We start from the raw sequence: 21,324 nt of genomic DNA, 5'->3' as shown, positions 1-21,324 counted from the left end.
ATTACGACAACACTCAGTAGAAGATGAAAAATGTGAAAATTAAACACAAAAATCCCATCAATTCATTACTCAAAAGAAATAGCGTTCATTCAAAACGATGGCCAAATTCGATGTACTAAAAATTAATCAAATTTATATGGCACGCATCGGCATTTATTCATATCGATTGACTGAACCAACCAATAATTTCTTCAAGTCAATCGCTACCTATTACATTTTATTTTTTGTGGTTGGTTTAGCGATTTCAAGTGCATTATATGTGTGCCAGAATCTATCAAAATTTGGAGAAGCCATTGAGACAAGTTTAATTGTTATCGGGGGAGTGCAGGCTAGCGGCATGTTTATATCGACCGGGCTAAAAATGAAAAAAGTGAAGGCGTTGCATCTCGAATTACAAGCAATTGTTGACAAATACAACGACGGCGATGTTGTACGCATTTTTTGAAAGCAGGAAAAAAGGGCCGAAAATTCACGCGAACCCTCACATACTTTATGTATTTCAATCAGACCATGATTTTGGATGGCCCAATTATGTCCATTTACGGCATGTTGAATGGAAATTTCGACACGTTAGCATGGAATTTTTCAATGAAACTGGTCGTTCCCTTTGGCACTGAATCAATTTAGGGATGGTATTTGTTCTGGTTCATTCAGACCAACATTGGCATTGCCTACTCACTCTGTATGACATCAATAACGTCGTACTTTGTCAGTTGCTGCTTCTACATTAATGGCATATGTGATCATTTCGATATGCTAATTCAATCGACCAAAATTGATCTCGAACTTATGCAAACGGAAAAAAATCCACGAAAACAACATAACGCAAACCAACAACTTACGGACAAATTGTCCTCCAAAAGTCCATCTTATTATTACAGCAATAAGATTGTAATTGTAATGAGATTGTAATAAGTATCTTATTCATTTTGGTGCAAAAGAAAAATCGCAAAAAAAGTTTCATGTAAAAAACATGTCCTTTATCTTTTTAAATAAAAAAAAGTTATTTCATAAAACTAGAAAAAAAAAAAATAAAAAAATCAAATAACAACCAGAAGAAATGAAACGAAACGAGAAAAAAAGAAAAGTGCCAACGACACATGGTGTTCCCAGACGGTCACCCATTCAAGTACTAACCATGCTCAATGCAGCTTAACTTCAGTGATCGGACGAGAACTGGTGCTTTTTACATGATATGGTCGTTGACAAAGAATATACACTTCTATGCAAACATATTCGTCGAATGTTATATCGATGCTTATGTTATTTTAGTCAACTATCAAGACAGATTGGAAACGATTTTTGATTTTGATTTTCGATTTTCCTTTTGACTTTGTTTTACAATTTGAAACAGTACAAATTTTTTGCCGATTTTTTGTTTAGAACTATTAGAAATATTTGAAATTTTTGGAAAGTGTATTTTGATTAATGTCGGCTTGCTCTTAGGTAGACAATAAAAGCATATATATATAGATTTAAGAAGGTTTAGACAATATCAATTACAATAATGTTGATGTTGAACCCACCTTTCTAAATACAATTTAGCTTAAATGAAAACACAAGTACCTCTGTAAGAAAATTTTTATTTTTGTAGAAATAAATGAATGAATAAATTGAATGTTGTAAAAATCAATGGAAATCCAACACGCAAATGTTTTATTTGACTTGTAATTTAAAAACGAATCAAAAAGGGACAACGTTTGATGAAATCCAGCTTATACAGCAAATTGATTGGAATCTTAACAATTAGAAATTTCTAAACCATTAATGGATCAATCGGCAACATGGTTAGTTGTTGATTTTTTTTTATAATATCCGAACTAATCATGTCTTTACCACTGATGGACACCACTGTTTAACGGCATAGCAGAGCATTGCGATTTAAATGAATATTCAAATGAAATTTTGTTTGAGTAAAAATCCATTCAAGATGTACAAATTTACCAGCTAAAAATCGAAAATTGTTTGATTTGCATATGTGTAAATTTACTAATTTTTGAAATATGTCCAATTACTTTTTACTAAATTCATCGGATATTTCGAAATGAAAATAGTGAATTGATCTGCCGGAAAAGAATTAATTCCGATTTTTCTGAAGCAAATTAATTTTTCTTCTGGAATATGTATATATTACCATATACCCAAACTCAAAACATGGACCATGTGATGCAAGTTTAAACTATTGTACAACACAAAATATGAATTAATTCCGGATGACGCTCTGACAGGCAAAATCATATTAAAAGATATTTTGAATTCAAGACAAACCCACCATTTGTACTTACTCAATCATTTTTTTTCCCACGATTTCGTCTTTTATCAAGATATATTGAACTGAGTTGTATTCAGTAAATACTGTAAAGATTTTCTACTTAATACTGTTCACTAAAGCCTATCACACAGGATGTATGAAACTCTTTATACAAATTACCCGTCATTTGCACCTTGCTTCGATTCAATTTGCCTTCAACCTGTTGAAAAAAAAATGTTTGAAAACTTCACTTCAAATAAAAAAACAGAAAGAAATAAAAACGCTCAATTGATATATATTTTTTTTTTATTTATATTTTCCTTTTAATTATTTTGTTTCTTCTTTTTTAGCATTCATTTTGTCATTTTGAAAACGTTTTTATTGTGTTTGTATTACTAAGTCTGGTGTTGCGGTAAACAGAATTGTACATTATTCTCTGTAAATTGATTTAAATACAGGCCAACGACTGGAGCTTTAGTGTGGTAAAAAAACGAAATGATTTGCGTGTGACATTTCATTTTTCTGGAATCGTTCGACGAATTCCATGTGCGTCCATTGAATGCATTGTTCGACCCTGATTACAATTTTATTCAGATTTTTTGTTGTTTGTTTGTTTGAACTGTAGCTGTTTTCATCTTGTTTTAGTATCGATTTATTTTCGGTATACATGAAATTTGCTTCCTTATAATATAGGTGTTTTTTTGTTTTGTTGTTGTTGTTGTTTTGCATCATCTTCTTTTTAAATCTATAACTATCATCAAATAAAAATATATATATATATATGAATACATACTTGTTTGTTATTTTGCGAATTGTATAATTTCTTATTTCATTTTTTTTCTCTTCTTTTTCATTTAAATATTTGTACAGAGCGTATTGTGTGCACGATGGGCCCACGTACGGGTCTTCTTCTCTCGGGTGTGTGTGTGTGTATGTGTGTTTAGTAAAAAGTGGAAAGAATCACAACAAAACATTTCAAACGCATTTTTGGTTCATAGTGTCTTGTTTTCTCTCGATGCAACAAAATCCGGGCGATTATTTTGAGAGCATGCACGTATGTGACATCCAGAAATAAAAAAATAACCAGTACGTAGGTCCATTACACAGACTGAAACAAATCTCTGTATCTGCTTACTGATGGTTGGTTGGTTTTGTTTTTCGTTTTTAGTTTTTCTTCTCATTTTGACATAAAAAAAAGAAAGAATCGTTAAAAAAAAATGGAAAATAAAGCGAGAGAAAAACCAAAAAGAAGTGATTGAGAGAGTAAGAATAAGAAAGAGAGAGAGAAAAAAAGAAGAAATCATTCAAATTTTTACTCAGCTTGCGTTTTTAATTTGTAATTGTGGATTTCATTGTGTCTATAGTTTTTCATTTTTAAATATATTCAAAAAAAATAATAATAATAATAATAATATAATAATAATTATCATTAATTAATACAATACAACGGAATCGAAAGTAGAAAGGAAAGAAAAGAAAAAAAATATCTAGTAAAATGAATGAAAAGAATTGTATACACCATACTAATCGAATTAAGTGAAAATTCCTACAAAAGAAAAGAAACATCATCTGCACATCTGTTTAATTTAATTTTATAGAAAATGAAATTTTAAACCATTCATTGTTTTCTGCGCAATTCTTTTGTTGTCGCCCAAAAAAAATTAAATTAAATTAAAAATTTGAATTCTTTCAGGCATCATGGATTATCGTGTTTCATCTTCTTATCTCCTTGCATTTTACGGTTGTTGATGTTCTCTTTTTTCTACTATTATTTTGTTCGTGTTTAGTGCTTATGCCGCCAACTTTACTGATTTAAATTTTCAGATATTATATATAAATATCATTGGTTTGCCCAGGAAAATGTTTAATGATTTTTTTTTCTTTCTTCCACTTCTTCTTCTTCTGCATACTTCAGCCTCCTTGTTAGTTACACATCAGTCGAAACATTTCCGTTTCAGTACTTCCTTAATGTTTATTTTATGATTCTAAATATTACAATTTTTTTTTCTCTCAATAATTTTCTTCTTGTTCTTTTTTTGTTTCGGCGCGCCGATCTTGCCCTAATCATCGCTTTCGTATCAAATCAATATGGATAAATCTAAAGTTGTAAGCCAATTGTTTCTTCATCTCATGCGTGTGTGTATGTGTAAGTGTGTATACAACTATCATATTTTGGGTTTGTTTCTTTTGTAAAAATTGGTTTATTTTCCCATAATACAGCGCATTCATTGACTTGGAAAATCGTTTTTGTTTTTTTCTTTCTTTCTTTCTTTCATCCTTCTTCACCTCACAAAAATATACTTTTTTTATGCTTCTTCTTCTTCTTTTTCATTTTTGAATATAAAATTTACAATCCACTTACTAAAAAAATTGTCTGCATTCCACTTATTACATCATATTATTTTTCTTTCTCTCTCTTCATTCCGTGTTTGATTTTGCGTGTGTGTGTGTGTGTGTTTGTGAATGAGAATGGCTTTGTTGTTGCCCTATTTGCAAAATTATGTTGGCTTTTTATCGCGGTTGTTTTTTTCTGTCCTTTCATCTTGCGTTTGTTTCATTTAGTTGATTAAAAGTGGATAGTTTTACTAATGCATTTTGGTGTATTGAGGTGCCCGGGTGTCGGATTAAAAATGTAAAATGTGTCTAGTGTGTGTGTGTCTGGCTTTTGTGTGTGTTTTAATTCATCATTTTATATGCTAGTATCCACAGAATAAGAATGAATGGAAGGAGCCATCGTTTTTTTTTTTTTTGAATTGTTACTTTTTTTCGCTAAATTTGTTGCTCAAACATTTTATGAGAAAAGAGATACGAATGCACGATTTGTGTTGACATTGGAGATGGAAATCGTCTGTCTGTTTGATATTCGATTTCATCTCGCAATCATCGTTCGCGATGGAAGCAATAAACCACCTTGCAAATTTATCAGCTGATTCCTGACCTACTAAATACGCTTTTTTGCTTAATAAAATGTCTCTATATGTTTTTGCATTCACTAAATTTAATTTCCTTCTTCTTCTCTCAGCATTGTTCTTCTTATTTGTGATCAAACATTTATGATTTGTTTAGATGGGTCGACAGATTTTTTTTTTCACAAGTGATGATTATGAATGTTTCAATTAAATCAATGTACGCGCATGTTGTTGTCTGTATGTTTTTTTTCTTCTTCTTTTCTTGTAAGTGTAGTTCGCATTTGTTTTTTTTACGTTTTTTTTTCTGCATATATATCTAGTGTGTGTTTGTTTTTTTTTGTTTCATTTGTTGCTTTTTTTTTCTTGCAAAAAATTAAGATTAAAAAGATGCGACGGACGTTACGCGACATCAAACAGAAATTTTTTTTTTATATATTTATGTGTGTGTGTGTGTGTGTATTAGACGTTAATGCAAAAATAGAACTAAATATAAAATAAATTTCATTCTTCTGTAATTTTACATTTCTTTGTTCCTGGTTCAGTAGCTTCGGTAGCGGTTATTTGTGATTCAGAACTTTCACAGTCTAACGATCTGGAAGGGGAGAGAAAGAAAATGAGAAAAATTTGGACAAATAAAAAATGAGTAACAAATCAGAACAAAGAAAATTGGTGTGAAATTTAAAGCGTACTCAAATGGTCAGAAAATGCATTTTTTTACAATTTTGGGTGCATTTCCATGAAAATGACATATTTTTTTTTGATGAAAAAAAAATTCGAAATGCTTTTATGCATATTTTTTCGACTTCACCTGAGTTTTTAAATGCATTTCTGTCATTTAGGTGCCTTTTGCCATTTCAAGGGCCAAAAGGTAGAAAAATTTGGCAATAATTCCAGAACAAAAAATATTATTTCTCAAAAAATCTAACCGTTTATTGCTGCTTGCTTGTGAATCACTATCATCGTTGGGAACGATTGGAGTAACTGGTTTCTCCAAGCTGCTATCATCAGATCGTGAACTACTATCGTCAGTCGCACTGGCCACTCCTGCAAAAAAAAAATGTCACCGGCCAAAGTAGTACAATTTTAGTGAAACGTGTTTTTTTTTTCAATTCAGAATGTCATTTTTGATTTGGTCGAAACTTACCGTTTTTATTGTTGCCGTTAGCTGCAACAACTTGAACTAATTCTTCGTTTGAGTGTTCAAAGTGTGCGAAACGGCTGTTCTCATCGGATTGTTGGGTTGTTGTTGACGTAACTGTGTTGCTACCATTCAATTGAGTGACGCTATCTTGGCTGCTGCCGCCTAGCGTTGTCAATACAGTGCTGCTTTCATCTGTGCTGGCTGTGTGTGTGTGTGTGTGTGTCGTTGCAAACAGAATGACAAACGAAAAAAAAAATTATAAATAAAAATCGAATGGCGTCGATAAAATTGTATGCAAAAATATTCATGTCATAAAGATGAATCTTCAGTCTAAGATTTTTTCTCTTCATTCCGTTCGTTTTTTACCTGAGATGCAATTCTGTTCCGATTTCAAATCACCATCGGTTGTTGTATCGTCTTCATCTTTCGACGAGCTGACCATGTCGGTGCTGTTTTCATCGGCTGTGATTTCTGCATCGTCGCTTGTGGTCAATTTGATCGTTTCTTCATCATCGTTGTTACCGGTTGCGGTTGTTTCCAATTCGGTTGATCCACTGTTAATTGTGTTTGATGTTGGAATTCGTTCGAGTAGCTCCGGCTTCAATTGCACGGCAACAAAATGTGTCCAAAGGGCCAACTCAACACTGTAACATCGAGAGAAATGGAACATTCAGTTTGTTTGTTTTTTTTAAGGATCTCGTGTGGGAAAATTGGATTCATTTTGGAATCGATGGCTTACGCATGTGCTGTCCATTGCGAGTTGTTGTTATCCTTCTCTGAATTCAATCGGGCTACGGCAGCTTGAATGTGTTGCACAAACTTTAAGTATTCCTTTGTTGTATAATCTATGCTATCGATTTCTGGTATAGCCATCAAGCCTGTGAAATTTAAAACGATCGCCGATTAGACTATTTCCTTTTTTATCAAAAAAAAAAAAAAGGGTAATTCATGAGCGTAACTTACATTCATCAGCCATGAATGGTGCACTATCGGGCGCAGCAGCCGCCAGCAAAGCAGACGCCATTGTAATACCAACACCTTTTAAATTTGATAGTGCGGTTAATGCTTGTTCTAGGTTTGGTAATTTACGAAATGCTTTTTTGGTTTCTTGCATTACGGCGCGCGGCGTGTTCACTTTGATCAAGTACGAAAGTTGTGGATAGAATTTGCCACGCTGCACATTGGGTCCCGCATCGGAAAAAATTGAAGTCGATTTGAGAATGAAGAGAGAAAGAAAAAGAGAGATATATGAGCAAATGTGGACAATATTGGTTGAACATTTCCATGTGAATGATGCATTTTTGAGGCACAAACGCGAGAGAGAGAGAGAGAGAGAGAGAGAAAATCGCGGCACACTCACCGATTGTTTCCATTTCATTGCCTGTACTAATTCCTCATGCACCAGATGCGCATTTTTGCCACGTTGCTTTATCCTTTTTGGTAATTCATTTTGATACCTGCCAAAGAAAAACAATTTCGTTAGATAAAATTCTCGGTCTGTTCAAAATGAATTTGAATTAACATTAATTATTCGACGAATATAATTCGTTAAACATTCATTTATTTATGAATTTCTTTCAGAAGAACTAGTTAGTTACAGAAACTGAACAAAATAAAATTAATATTTGAAAAAGTCTATGAAACACATTCATTCGTTCCACAAAACCGAGTACAATTCAGAAGAATAATTTTATTCATCATTTTGTGATACATACCAATCATCTAGTCGTATAAGTTCTTCAGGTTTTTTGCAGCGCGTGAATGCTTTAAGTTGCAGCACTTCCGGATAGAGTTTTAATACAAAGTCGAATTGTTTGGAGTTGCCATGTGCAAAAAATGAACCGGTATCCTTTTTAACGGAAGAAGTCATCCTTATATTCTCTGTCGATTTCGCTATCTCACTTCTTAAATTCCCAAGATCCAAATAACCCGTTGCTTAAATGCCCGTTTCGAGACCAATTTATATGTTAAAATTAGATGCTATTGAGATTTTGGTTGGTTGGTTGGTTTCCTTTCGAATTGGACCGATGAAAATGGCAAATGTGCTCCTGTTCGCGTTGAATGTCCAAAATAGTGAATTTCTTCAGTAGACGCTCTGTTTCCAAAATGCTCATGCAAAATCACACAGTAACTTCGATCGAATGAACGCACAAAGAAAAAGTCACGTTACTTTGATTCAGTTGTTGACTTCAGAGCACCAAAATTTTCCTTTGTTCAACCCGTGTCGTGGTTTGCCGAATCCGGTGATCTCAATGGATTTGCAGAAATTCTGTAAGAGAAAGAAGAAAAAAAAATAATTTAATTTAGGAAAATTAAGCTTGAACGAGCGTTTATTTGATAAAGAAAATGTAAAATGTGTGAGATCGACAATGTCAAATCGGCAGCAAAACCGATAAGGTCAAAGGGAAAAAAGCCGAATTGATTTCTGTGAAATTGAGCTAATCTTTCGGTGAATTTAAACATAATCCCTTGCACACCAACCACCGCGCTAACGTTTCTATATCATTTTAAAAATGTCAAGTGACTGACGGTCACTGCAACAATGATCAACCGAAGACACCGAAATTTCTTAACAAATTTTATTGTTGTTGTTGTTGTTGTTGTTGTTGTTGTTGTTGTGGTGTCGTCGTTTGGAATGAACTACTGTATATATTGGAATTATGATCACATATTATATCTAACACACAAAATCCTGACGGACTGAAGAAGTTGCATCGGAAAAACGAGGACATTCAGATAAAAATATGCGAATTAACACGACCGAAAGAGACAGCAGAAGAAGAAAAAAAAAACAACCAAATAAATATTCAAATTGTTGGAAATGCGAAAGAGGCGAACTATGCTAGCAACAAGAGTACGCCATCAGCAAATTACAGTGTAACAATCAAATGAACGTATATGTATATATACATATAATAAAAATCACACTCACAAAGCGTAAATATACGTATATATATATTGTGTCGATTCCGAGTGAAGTACACGAAAAATTTCTACTCAAATCCAAAACGGCAAAGTACGAAAAACAGAATGAACGAATGAAAAAAAAAAACAATTTATGCTCAAATCAAATGAAGAAAAATACACACGGCAATAACAAATGACAACGGAAAATATGCAGTCAACGATGAAAACGAACGAAAAGAAAATAAATACAGGCGAAGGATAGAAAAAAAATATAATACTCGTCGTCGTCGTCGAGAAACAAATTCTAAAAGGAGAAAACAACTGGCTATATATTTCGAACGTATTTGATCCGAAGTGAACGTATGAAAGTCATGAAGTCTGTGCTACATTACGACGGCAAATATCTATTGCTCGTTCGACGAATAGCTCGAAAACGAGCGAAACGAACAAACCGAACGAACGCGTTCATTTCGGTTTGTTCGCTTGTGTGGATCAGTCGTTCGGTCGGTCGGTTGGTCGGACGGACGGGCTTGTATATGGTGACTATGTGTGCATGTGTGTGTGTGTGTGTGTGAGTGCGATTTGTTGTACCGTTCAGAAAACAGCCAAATGATATTCGAGCAGTGGCGATGACGATAGCAGTTGTTCAATCGCAAATAAGCAGCCAAGCAAACGAACGGCATGTAAAGGAGAGAAGAAACAACAACAACAACAACAACATCGAGCGATGAACAACAGCAGCGGCAGCAGCAGCAGCAAAAAATGAAATAAAATACACTATGTGCTGTCTATGTATTGGAGTCTATTTATTCATCCCGTTCCGCTGAAAACTGACTGCTGCCGAGAGCTCTCAGAGATACAATAAATCGACCGCACCACCACATCGATGCGTCATTACACACATACACACACATATAAATACATTCACAGAGCAAACGCTATTTGTGCTTGCTGCTGCTGCCGCCGCTGTCGCTGCTGCTGCCGCCGCTGTCGCTGTTGCCTCGTATAATGTACGACATACTTTTTTATGGCATTTTTTTCATAGCCAACAACTCTACCAAAGCAATCAAAGAATTCACACACAAGTCTCTCTCTCTCTCTCTCTCACTCAGTATTCTAAATGCTTTTTACATTCATATTTTTGCTGCTGCTCTTGTTGTTATTTCGTTCTTTTTTTTTGGTTGGTTTATTTCTTTTTGATTCTTCGCCTGCTTTTTCGATATAATTTCGTGTTGGTTACATTCGAAAACCGACCGACCGATCGGAACCAAGATGTGAGATAAATGGGTTTTTCAACTCGACCATTTTTTTTTTTTTTTTTGGTTACGGATTTTTATTCAGCTTGATTTTTTGGCAACCAAATCGGTTGGAAGCATTGAGAATGATTCGCATGGCCAACTGAAATGCAGCACATTCCATGGACCGTGTATGTATGTCTGTGTGCCTTCGGTAAAATCATTGAAATGACATGAAATTGGATAAATTAGGAGCAACGTTATGAATTAGGGAAAATAGACTGAATTGATAGCGACGTGAGTTGAGGGACGCGCGCGCAACCGAATCAACGGAAAAACCTTAAGGGAAGTGTCACCGCGAAAGCGCATCATCATCATCATGGTTGTTGTTTTTTTTCTCGTTTGTTTCTTTCGTTCAATTTGCACGGATCAGTGGCAGCACAGCGTGTGCAAGATGAACGAAACATGTTATGGTTTTGTGGCGTTGCTTTCACTCTTTCATATATGGCGTGTATTTGATTGCTTATTCATTGTGAGCTAAGCAGCAGCCGCATCCGCAGTAGTAGCAACAACAAAAACAGAACAAAGTAACTGATGATCGCCACCGATCGCATTTTACCGTCTCTCTGACAATTTTATCAGCACACACACACACACACACATAGTGTGGTTGGGTTTTTTTTCTCGCGTTGTCGTCGTTGTTGCTACTCATTCTGTTTGTACTTTTCGCAATTCGATGCGGTGAGTGTGTGATGCGAAATTTAAACGAAATGAATATAAAAAAAACAAGGAGGAAGATGAAAATGATGCAGAAAAAAGCGAGCCTTGCTTACTCACGCTCGCCTTGTTCGCCACTTTTCTTCAACAATTGTCTGTTTGTTGTGTGTGCGTGTGCGTGTGTGTTTTTTTTTCTTCTTCTGTTTCTGCGGCGCTTTTTTTCTTTCTCTTGCGTAGCGCGCTTTTTGTCCTGAGACAATGTTTCAATGCTACTGTCGGTATCGTTTGCGTATTGCATCTCAGCAAAGATAAAAGGGAGCTTTAAATTGTGTGTAAAGCTAAACGAAACGAGTGCCCCGAATATGTGTATACTCATTTATCGCAAATGGTCGGTCGGACACGGTCGTTTGTATTGTGCCGTGATGGTAATCGTTGACAGACACACCAACTCTATCTTTCAAATATATTTATTTCGAAAGGGGAACGTGATTCAATTGTTTGGCGATTGTTTTTTTTTTTTTTTATTGCTTTCAGGCACAACAACCGACTGAAGAAGACATCCGAATCATCTTCATCATTGGCAAAGAAATGCTTTTCATCGTGAACGGAAGGGGAGAGATGAAGTGTGAGAAAGAGAAAGAGCGAGAGCAAGGAAATAATTCGATTTGCTTTCACTTCAGTTGCATCATTAATAAGAAAATCCATTGGATATCTTTTTTTTCGGTCTGTTTTTCATTTCATTGTTGTATTGAGCTGCTGCTGTTGTTTTGTTTCTTCATTTTAAATTTTGGACTGAAAAACATGGGGGAAAAATTAGCATCGAGCTAAGTGAGTAAGCAGCAGCAGCGGCAGCAGCAGCAGTCAGCCAACCAGCCAGCATGCTGCTTCGAAAATCTCACAACGAAAATGAACCAACGAAGAAGTGGAACGAAAAATACAACGGCAAACAACCAAGAGAAGAAAAAAAAAACGAAACGCACAACGTTTAAAACAACCGAAATGATTATATGAAACGCGAAAGCAGCTTTAAATATTTTCGAAGCAACAAAAACAAATTTAGCTTCAATAACAATGGAAAAATTCAAGCGTTGAACGTGTATATTGAAATGTCTGACGGTTTTATAATGTGAAACACGGTATAACGAAGTATGGCGAAAAAATCAGCAGCAGCAGCAGCGGCAGCAGTGGCGAACGACAACGACTACGGTGGCGGCAACAACGAGGCAACAGCAACAAAAATATGTGCGCACCGAACGATGTACAGAAACACAGGCGCAAACAAACACATTCATTGTTGGCAGACAGGGTTATATTCAAGCGAATGAAAGATTGCTCGTTGCTATATTGTCGGTATATAGAGGTTGTTGGTTTTTTTTTTCTCTTTCGCTCGTGTATAGGGACGCATTACGAATGAATCGAAGCGATATGAATAGGCACAGCGCACAGCGAAAATCAGCAGCGGCAGAGGCAACAGCAACAAAACTACCACCAGCACTGGCGCATTGGTTGAAAACCCAACGAGCAACTTGTGTCGACTGGCAACGGTGATGTGTTTGCTTCGTAATATTCCCTCATGCATTGCGTTATAAATGCTGAGAGGGTCGGGGCCCTCGATTCAAAATAATCGTTCATTCTTCATTTACGTTACATTATATTCGTGCCCGATTAAATGCGATAACGGACGAATGGACAAACGAACGAACTGAAGAAGAAAAAAAACTGTACACCCGAACTATTGCCATCTGTGCACGATGAATACAATCAGACACACAGAGAACCACAATTTGTTCGCAATGGCGAATTCATTTATATACTTTCCATAGAGTGCCATCAGAAACATCAATCGTGAACTTAAATCAAGATAATCACTTTTTTGCCAGCCGTTGTTGTGTGTCTTTTTGTGATTGGCGCCATCTATCCAATTACAATGCCACAAAATATCGCTCCAAATTGATTAATTCAAATGCCCTGTGTGTGTGTGTGTGCGTTTTTCTCGTTTCTTTTTCTCTCTGCCTCTCTGAATCGTTCGTTAGCTATTTTTCAAATAAAAACGTTTTTATTTTTCACCAGTAAACTAAGTACGGTCAATGGAATTTTGAATGCAGTTTTTTTTATTAAGTCGACTTGGAATTGGAAATGGTTTTCAATTAGAGAGAGAGAAAGAATCGTGTGAGCGGGATTAATTTAAAGCGTGTATTAATCATTACAGTCACGAGTCGAGAAAATCTGTAATCGCAACACACACACAACGCGTACGAATCGAATCGCATAAAGAGAGAGAGAGAGAGAGAGAGAGAGAGAGAGAGAGAGAGAGAGAGAGCGAACGTCAGAGAGAGATATGGCAGGAATACATTCATTTTTGTTGGCTTGGCATTAAACAAAACGAACAACAACAAAAATGGGAACGAAACTTTTGTGTTGGGATGCGAACCGAAATGAACAAAAGCACAAACATACTCGATGTGTGTTTGCGCTAGAGGTTTTTTTCTTCGGGCTGAAGCAGCTAAGTGAGACACACAGAAAGACGAGAGAAAAAAGAATATTAAAGTTTCAAACGTAAACGAAACAAAAATCTTAAAAGCAACGCTGCCGTTATTGTTGTTGTTGTTGTTGGCTTTTTTTCCGTTCAATAACTAAAATAGTGACGAACGGGCGCGCGCTCTGACAAACTTGCGCTCATCGCATTTAGTAAATATATGAGTGTGGAGTTGAGTCGAGAGTGCGCGCGCGAGTGAGAACGGTTGGTGCGGTTTTTATTGTGTGGTAAAGAAATATGCTATATGAGAGAACGCACTTTAGTAATCATGATTTCACGCGGTTCATGTCTTCAAAAACGGTCGTCGTCGCTTTGGTTTTTCGTCGTCGTCGTCGTTGCCGTGTATTTCATATAGATTTTTACGAATGTTTTTCATCAAGAGTAGATAGATAGAGCCAAGCGAGGCGAGCGAACAAACGAACGAACGGGCGAATGTTGAAATGATGACAAACGGATGCGGCAAACAGTGGGGAATTTGTAGGGAATGCCAATGAGAACGACGTATGTATACATACACCACTCACCACGGCCCAGTACAGCGAACGTATGACATTCTCACTCATTCGCGTTCGGTGTGCTCGACGTATGAGTGTGTTTGTGTATGTGCCCGCACTTGTGTGCGTGTGACTCATAGATAAATAAGCGCATGTAATGCTCTTATGGATTGAAATAGCAACGAAACTCAGCATAGTACATAAGTAGTCGCAACGGCAGCAGCAGCAACAACAACAACGACGGACGGCAGCACAGTTCAAACAGCACTAAAAACATACAGCCAATGTCTTAAAGGCAACAAAGTGCCTAGCACATATACACTCACACACAAATATGTACACAATCATATCTGTGTACACCCAAGCTGTGTGGCAGAAAGAAAATCCAAAGAAATATATAGATATATAGATATATCGAAAATTATCTTTCAAACTCTGCGCAAATTGATGGAATTCAATTTGGACGCTGTGTGTGCTGTGTGGCTTCGAAGTTTGCGAATGTACTAGATTGGATCGAGAGACAATGGAATATGAAATAATACCCAAATAGCACAACAATAATGCAGATCACCTAAACAGATTAAATGTTCCCGTTTTCGTCGTTATATAGACGTATCGTTTGCTGCTGCTGTGCTTCGCTTCGGCTTTGGGTTCGCTTGTGTGTTTATTTCGCTCTTATCTTGGTCTCTCTTCCATTTTGCTTCGAGAAACATTTACTTCTTTTTTATTCAGCTAATATTACCTTTTTGTATACAATTGAATTTCAAATGCAAAAGACGTTTTCGATTCCGACTAACGATTATTATTAGTTTTTGTTTTTTTTTTTTTTTTGGTTCTGTCTACCATCATTTGGTTTTATCGATAAAAAATTTGCCGAAACAACCGTTTCGAATTGAAATAAAAATTTAAATCTACTTCATTTACTTACGTATTTATTTACAAAGAAAAAATCAACCGAAATAAAAAAAATATTTTATTCAAGGTATTGAAATTCAATTACCGTTTTGGAAATGCAATAAAAGAGAAATAAAAAAATATATCCAATTTTCAAAACAAACTTTCAAAAAGCGAACAAATGAAATTTCAAACGCTTAAAATTAGTGTTTTGACGTTTTCCATAAAACGATCGTACTAAATGAAAAAAAAGTCTGTACTAGAAACTGACTGACTAAAAGCCAACCAAGTGCCAAGTGCTGCCAGTCTGCCTCCGTCAGTTTGCCTCATTTCAGTGTAGAAAAAAAAAACACTGAAATTTCTATTTATTACACACAAACCGATCCGAACATCAAGATATACAACATTCATGCCACACGTACGTACCCACGTAGAAACAACATTTGCTTTTTGATGAACGAAGCGAGTAGAGAGACTTGAAATAATAAAAATAACGAAACGAAACGTACGTACCGTACGAAGGAATGAACGAACAAGCAACGCAGATGAAGAGAAGAAGCAAGCAAGCAAGCAAAAAAAATACCCACTATGTACGGGTTTGGTTATATATATTATGTACAATGGATTTTGTGTGCTGTTAGCACGAATAACGAATGAAAATGAACGAGGAGAGAGCGCGTAGTCGTTATGAGCCACACTCGGTATTTCGTTTTGGTTCGACAGTGTGAAATGAGTTTGCTTGAATAGCGAGTGAACGAAGGCTGCTAACCGAATGAACAAACGAACGAACGAACGAACGAGTGAGCGCGCACTCTTCCTCACTCGACGCTTCATGCATTTTGTTTAAATCAATGAGGGGTTTTTTTGTCGTCGTTGTCGTCGTGGTTGTTGCTGCTTTTCACTGTAAATGGCAATTTCTTTGTAAAAGATCTTTTCGGACCGACGACGGATTGGATCGACGTTGTCGAACGGAAATTGTGCTGTGTGAATGTGCTAACGCGCGCGCTGAGCGCAAATGTCCGAACTAATGAGAGAGGGCAAAGACTTGAAGATGTGAAACTCGGAACTGGAAACAACAAATAAAATGTTGCTTAATGAACATGTCAAAGTCTATCATGAGGATCAAAATTGTTCCACTTCAAGCACATTCTTTTTCGTACTCATATAGCCGAGACTTGGGCCGGCATTGGATGGTCGAAATTCGAATAAATTCCATATAAGTCATCATCCGAAAATAATACTTCAACACTCTGCTTTCATAGCAAATACGGACTAGGGAGATAGAGGCCGAATGGCCGAACTACTGCATTCATATTATATGTTCTGCTGTTGTGTGTCGCTATCATTCTGAGCAATGGTTTCAAAATGTGAACCGTGAAAGTAGCACTGGAACGAAACCATTGAAAAACAACAAAATTTCTGTGATAAATAGTATGAGCTAGTCAGAGAAAGAGAGCGAAAGGCAGAGAAAACGAAGAGACCTTCTCATTTTCCATTTAGTTTTGCTGTTGGATCAGGTTGGTTGTTCTATTGGCGGCTGGCTCTTTGGCTCGCTCGCTGGTGGACTTAGCACGATTCGTACTGAAGCCGATGTTCGTGTGGTTATGTGTTATGCATCAAAATTTTCCCGAGTGCTTGGCGAGCAAGAGAACGAACGGCAGAGATAGAGTGGATGTGAAAAACTAAGAGCGGCGCTTGTGTGAGTGATCGATTTTGCTGTGCAGCATATGTGATGGGTCGTATGTATGAATATCATGCAGAAATTTGTTTTTAACTGTTCAAATGTGCTCGTCCATAACATGTAGAAAATAACAGCAGGTAACAAGCTCCCCAAATTTGTCCATCCAGTCGATGCACGAAAACAAGTGGATTTTGAAAGAAATTATTGACCCGTAATACCCGGGGTACATATTCAATATGTTAGTTTCATAGCATAGGCAGGGCGCATGCAAAGTGAATATTAATGCGAATAACCCTCTCCCAGTCTCCATATCCCTGTATCGACATAGGCATGCATATTTTATGCAATTTTGCACTTGCATACCAAAACAAATTATCAAACAAATTTCATTCGACAAGCATAATTATGCACCGACTGGTGCGCGCCCGTTTAATGCATGTGCACTTTTTGTGAAAAATTTGTTAGAGAGTTTATTTATCACCATTAATTACTCAAGAAAAAAAAACTGCTATAAATTTTATATGTGCTATTAATATTTCGATCTCGCCCATGGATATGCCAACTATATTTCATACATCTCACAGGGGGATGCAATGCTTGCATTTCTACGGTATACATATATATATAGTTTTTATTACATAAAAAATAAACGAAAATCGATCATCAAATATAACAAAATCAACAATAATCTGTCACATCTGACACACAACGAACCCGAAACAAAACCAGCAGCAACAACAACAACAACATGACAAGTGTTTAAAAGAAAAAAACAAATTGTTACGCTAACTCACACGATTTTATTCAATTTGTAGCGTTTTTTCTCTCCTCTTGAGTTAAATCTCAACCGAGAACGGGAAAAAAAGCTCGTCACACAAGCGTCAAAATATTGCCCTAATTCAAAATGCGACGAAGAAGTCGAAGAAAAACAACATTTTGGATTGGGCTATTTTTGCCCTGACTGCATTTTTGGACCAAAGCCCAATTTTGATAAACATCATACAGAGAAGAAGTGTCACGCATCACAAAGACTGCATTATGTATATACACCACTGTCCATAATGGCATACTGAGAGAGGAAAAAACACACACATACACACAATCACATCAACAACTTAAGTGCATTTCCCAATTTTCAACATCAACAACAACAACGTTGACAGCAGTAGCAGCAGCAAAAAAGCATGCCTGAGTGCATCATTTGGTTTCGCATTTTTCTTTCTTTCGCTTTTTTGTTTCAAGTTGTTTGATACAAATTCCATAAACAGTTCGATTTTGGAAACAATTTCGGAAACTGACATCGAATCGATCAACAACAAACAGAACACTGCAGTTGGTGAAATTATTAGTCAGAAATTGAAATGACAATAAATCTCAACCGAAATGCAATGAGAGAGTGAAGAAAAAAGCTACGATATACATCAGTTTTAATTGAATTCGCTATAAATTTATGGCTTCTCAAATCATTCATTTGATTGAAAGCAAAGCGAAAAGAAACAGCGAATAAAAAAACTACAACATTCAGTTGACATGCCCGAAAACAATAACATCAACAAATCACCGTTGCTGTTTTTGTTTTTTTTTCTTCTTTCGTTGCTCTCTGCGATACATCGTTCGCTTGAACGAAAAGTGGAGAGTGTGTGGAAAACGGCGAATGTGGGCCCATGAGAGTGAGAAAGACAGAGAGAGAGAGAGAGAGCGCAAGCGAGAGAGTGGGAAACACAGTAAAGTTTCGTGCAGAAAACACAACTGTCATTCGACATTCATGTTTGACATATTGCCTTTGATTTCACGTTATTTGCTTTGTAGTTGTGTTCACATGTGCATACACGGCGTTTTCAAAAGTGGTCTTGATTAAATTTCCTACGGAACGCGCACTGATCGCATCTGTGATGTTTGACGGATTTTTGCTTTGGTGTTTTCGTATGGAAATTGGTGAGAAGTTTGATTTTTCGTCGAAGATTTTTTCTTTCCTTTGGGAATATGGAATATTCAATTGCATTGAATGACACAAACGTATGGATTACCCTTGATTTACGCTTGAATTAGACTGAATAAACTGCGTTTTTTGACGAAATTTTGTGGCTGACATTGCTCATTTTTTGACGGAATGCTAATTGAAAATTTCTTGGTTCGCATAGCACCTTCGAGAGGCTACGGTAAAATGAAGAGTTTTCTTATGTTTATTCAAGGTCTATTTTTATGGTTATTTATGATTCAAACATTCAGTTCGATTTCAAGCATTGTCATCATCATTGGCAACGCCACATTGGAAAACTTCTCTCACAAATAAGCGCCACTAAGTCACTTTAATCTTCATTGTTGATTGGCAAAAGACCTGCCAGAGCAATATCAAATACAAAAATCATATCAATAACATCCGAAAAAAAGGACTGGAAAAATCGAAGGTTATTTTTTTTTAAATTGGAATGAAGTTCATGCGAATTTTACGTATTTTTGTGTTTTCTTTGCCATTTTCTGCAATTCATTTTCCATGAACGTATTTATGACATCAAAACCGAGTGAGTTTTCGCCTCTTTTGATCTCTGTTCATTCGTCATTTCGGTCAAACAACTTGAAAAGTACTTAAAATAACCAAACTTAAACCTCAGCATATTTTCTGCCTTTTTTTACATAGACGATGCAAGCAGCACCACAAAAACAACAATAACAGCAACAACAACAATAAACTAAAAACACTTAACAGTCACTCTCAATTTGACAGTTCGAATCAAAAGGAAATTGATTGTGTGCGAATATTCGTGTTTCGTTGGTGTTTAATTTGTGCGTTTTGTCTATATATATATACATACATCTATTACTCGAAGGATTAACTTGGTTCAATTCAGAAATGAATATGTGTGTACCTTTTGTTGATATTAAAAATGTTTCGTGTGTGTTTCGGTTAAAAAATGGTTTGTTTTCGGTGTTGCGCGCGGTGTTTTCATTCAGCGGTGTACTCTAAATCTCACGGCAAGAAAAGTCTCACGGAAAAATAAACCACGATAGAGAAAAAAAAACAAACGAACCGTAAATGTAGTTTTATCCTTTTATTTCGATGTTGGTCTCTTTTTATTTCTTAGTTTGTGAGATGCCGTTTGGACTTTTTCTGTTTGTCTCTCGGCAAACAACACACAAACTAGCAATTAAACGTTTTTTTTTCCTCAGCTTTCTGCTTCAGCAATGAAAAATTGTACGAATACGTTATTTTCCCCGCTGAATTGAACTTAAAAAATCAAAATAAAAACACAAAACGACACAAACACTGCATTTAATATTTTCCTTTCTATTTTCTCTAGTAAAAACCACAAAAAAATCGCTTTGAATTGATTTTTTTGTTATAAGTAAAACAAATTTTTTTTGGTCGTTTTTGTTTGTTTCGCGTTCAGTTCGGAATGATGGTTGAGTTATGACTATTACTGACTATTTCAAATACTTACAACACCGAATCTGCTTCGAAGTATACAACACACAATATGGATGCCTCGTTCACATCGACACGAACGTTTTCATCGAGCGCGCTCGCCGTTTGTGTGTATATACCGTATATATGGGAGAACGACAACGACAACGACATACACGCACACATACAGATGAAGATAAAGACAGTAGATTCGTAGAGCGGTATGGTGAGCGGTATATTGCGGTCTTTCTACAGTAAAATTGAAGCGAGGATGGATATAGCGAGAGTGTGTATATGTGTGTGTGTGTGTGTGTGTGTGTGTGTGTGTGTGTGCCTGTGCATGCTTTGGATGTGTATGCGTGACGTGAATATGGTGTGTGTACACGAGCGAAAATGATCAAAATCAGTCGGAATGGGAATGAATAATATGGTAGCATTTTGAAGTAAAAGCGCGTCGCATAGGAAATGCGAAGGGAATTCATCGATGTGCATGTGTCAGTTTGAACATTTGCGGCATGAAACGAAGAAGACAAATGAATTGAACACAGCACCAAATGAAATAAAGAACTAGAAAAAAACTATCCCTCGTTTACAGAGTGAATTGAGGTAGACTACTTTGTATAGGTGTTAAATTGACATATTCGAATAGGTCGTATCGAAAATGGGCAATATTTTTGCTGCTTTTAATATTACCCATTCTCTCAACCGTCCTATTCAACTCGATCAGCTTCATTTATTTTAACTGGAAATTTTTCGCTTTTATATCTACAATTTTGCCGATAAATTTTCTGATATTCATGCCAGTGAGTGAGTCAGCGGCAATGTCCTCAATTTCGTGCAACTCTAACATAAAGCGTCAACCACAAAGCTTGACATTGTGTGTGCATGCCCGTGTCGATGTATATAAAGTATTACTTAGCGTTGTGTGTGCGAGTGTGTTTCATTGCTGTACCAAATGCTGAAATTTTAAACGTACCGTGTATAAACCGAGAGAATATGGAAACAACAATTTCTACGATTTCGCCCAATCCCATGCGAAATCAGTGTGCGATGTGGTGCGGCTGCTGCTGCTGCTGCTGTTGTGGCGCTGCTACAGCAAAATTGGTCATTGCTTGCTGGATATGTACACATATATTACTCGTCTTCTCGTTCTCTT

General features: G+C 36.2%; 1 protein-coding gene and 1 non-coding gene across 12 annotated transcripts; both read right to left on the bottom strand.

Annotated features, from left to right (window-relative positions):
- Positions 1 to 1,088: 1,088 nt before the first annotated feature.
- LOC129574940 (5S ribosomal RNA) lies at positions 1,089 to 1,207 on the bottom strand. The gene has a single exon (XR_008688742.1). It is a non-coding gene; the product is annotated as a 5S ribosomal RNA (ribosomal RNA).
- Positions 1,208 to 5,229: 4,022 nt separating this feature from the next.
- On the bottom strand, positions 5,230 to 20,261 carry LOC129574753 (uncharacterized). Of its 11 annotated transcripts, none has more exons than XM_055457171.1 (10): positions 9,391 to 9,606; positions 9,234 to 9,294; positions 8,017 to 8,570; positions 7,662 to 7,758; positions 7,265 to 7,475; positions 7,041 to 7,179; positions 6,668 to 6,945; positions 6,305 to 6,502; positions 6,087 to 6,204; positions 5,230 to 5,752 (listed from the first exon to the last, which is right to left on the bottom strand). In XM_055457171.1, the coding sequence occupies exons 3-10, from the start codon at positions 8,169 to 8,171 to the stop codon at positions 5,662 to 5,664; spliced, it is 1,287 nt and encodes a 428-aa protein (XP_055313146.1). In that variant the 5' UTR covers positions 8,172 to 8,570; positions 9,234 to 9,294; positions 9,391 to 9,606; the 3' UTR covers positions 5,230 to 5,661. The 11 variants fall into 11 exon arrangements, with proteins under 11 accessions (XP_055313146.1, XP_055313147.1, XP_055313150.1 ...); XM_055457172.1 differs by having other exon boundaries at positions 9,487 to 9,585; XM_055457175.1 differs by lacking the exons at positions 9,234 to 9,294; positions 9,391 to 9,606 and adding an exon at positions 20,206 to 20,261.
- Positions 20,262 to 21,324: the final 1,063 nt, after the last annotated feature.

The sequence above is a fragment of the Sitodiplosis mosellana genome, unplaced genomic scaffold (assembly GCF_009176505.1).
Source record: "Sitodiplosis mosellana isolate CC-2019 unplaced genomic scaffold, AAFC_SMos_1.0 Smas_scaffold_6165, whole genome shotgun sequence".
Classification (NCBI taxonomy): Eukaryota; Metazoa; Arthropoda; class Insecta; order Diptera; family Cecidomyiidae; genus Sitodiplosis; species Sitodiplosis mosellana.
Note: the sequence above shows the minus strand (reverse complement) of the source record. Positions and strands in the feature narration are given on the sequence as shown.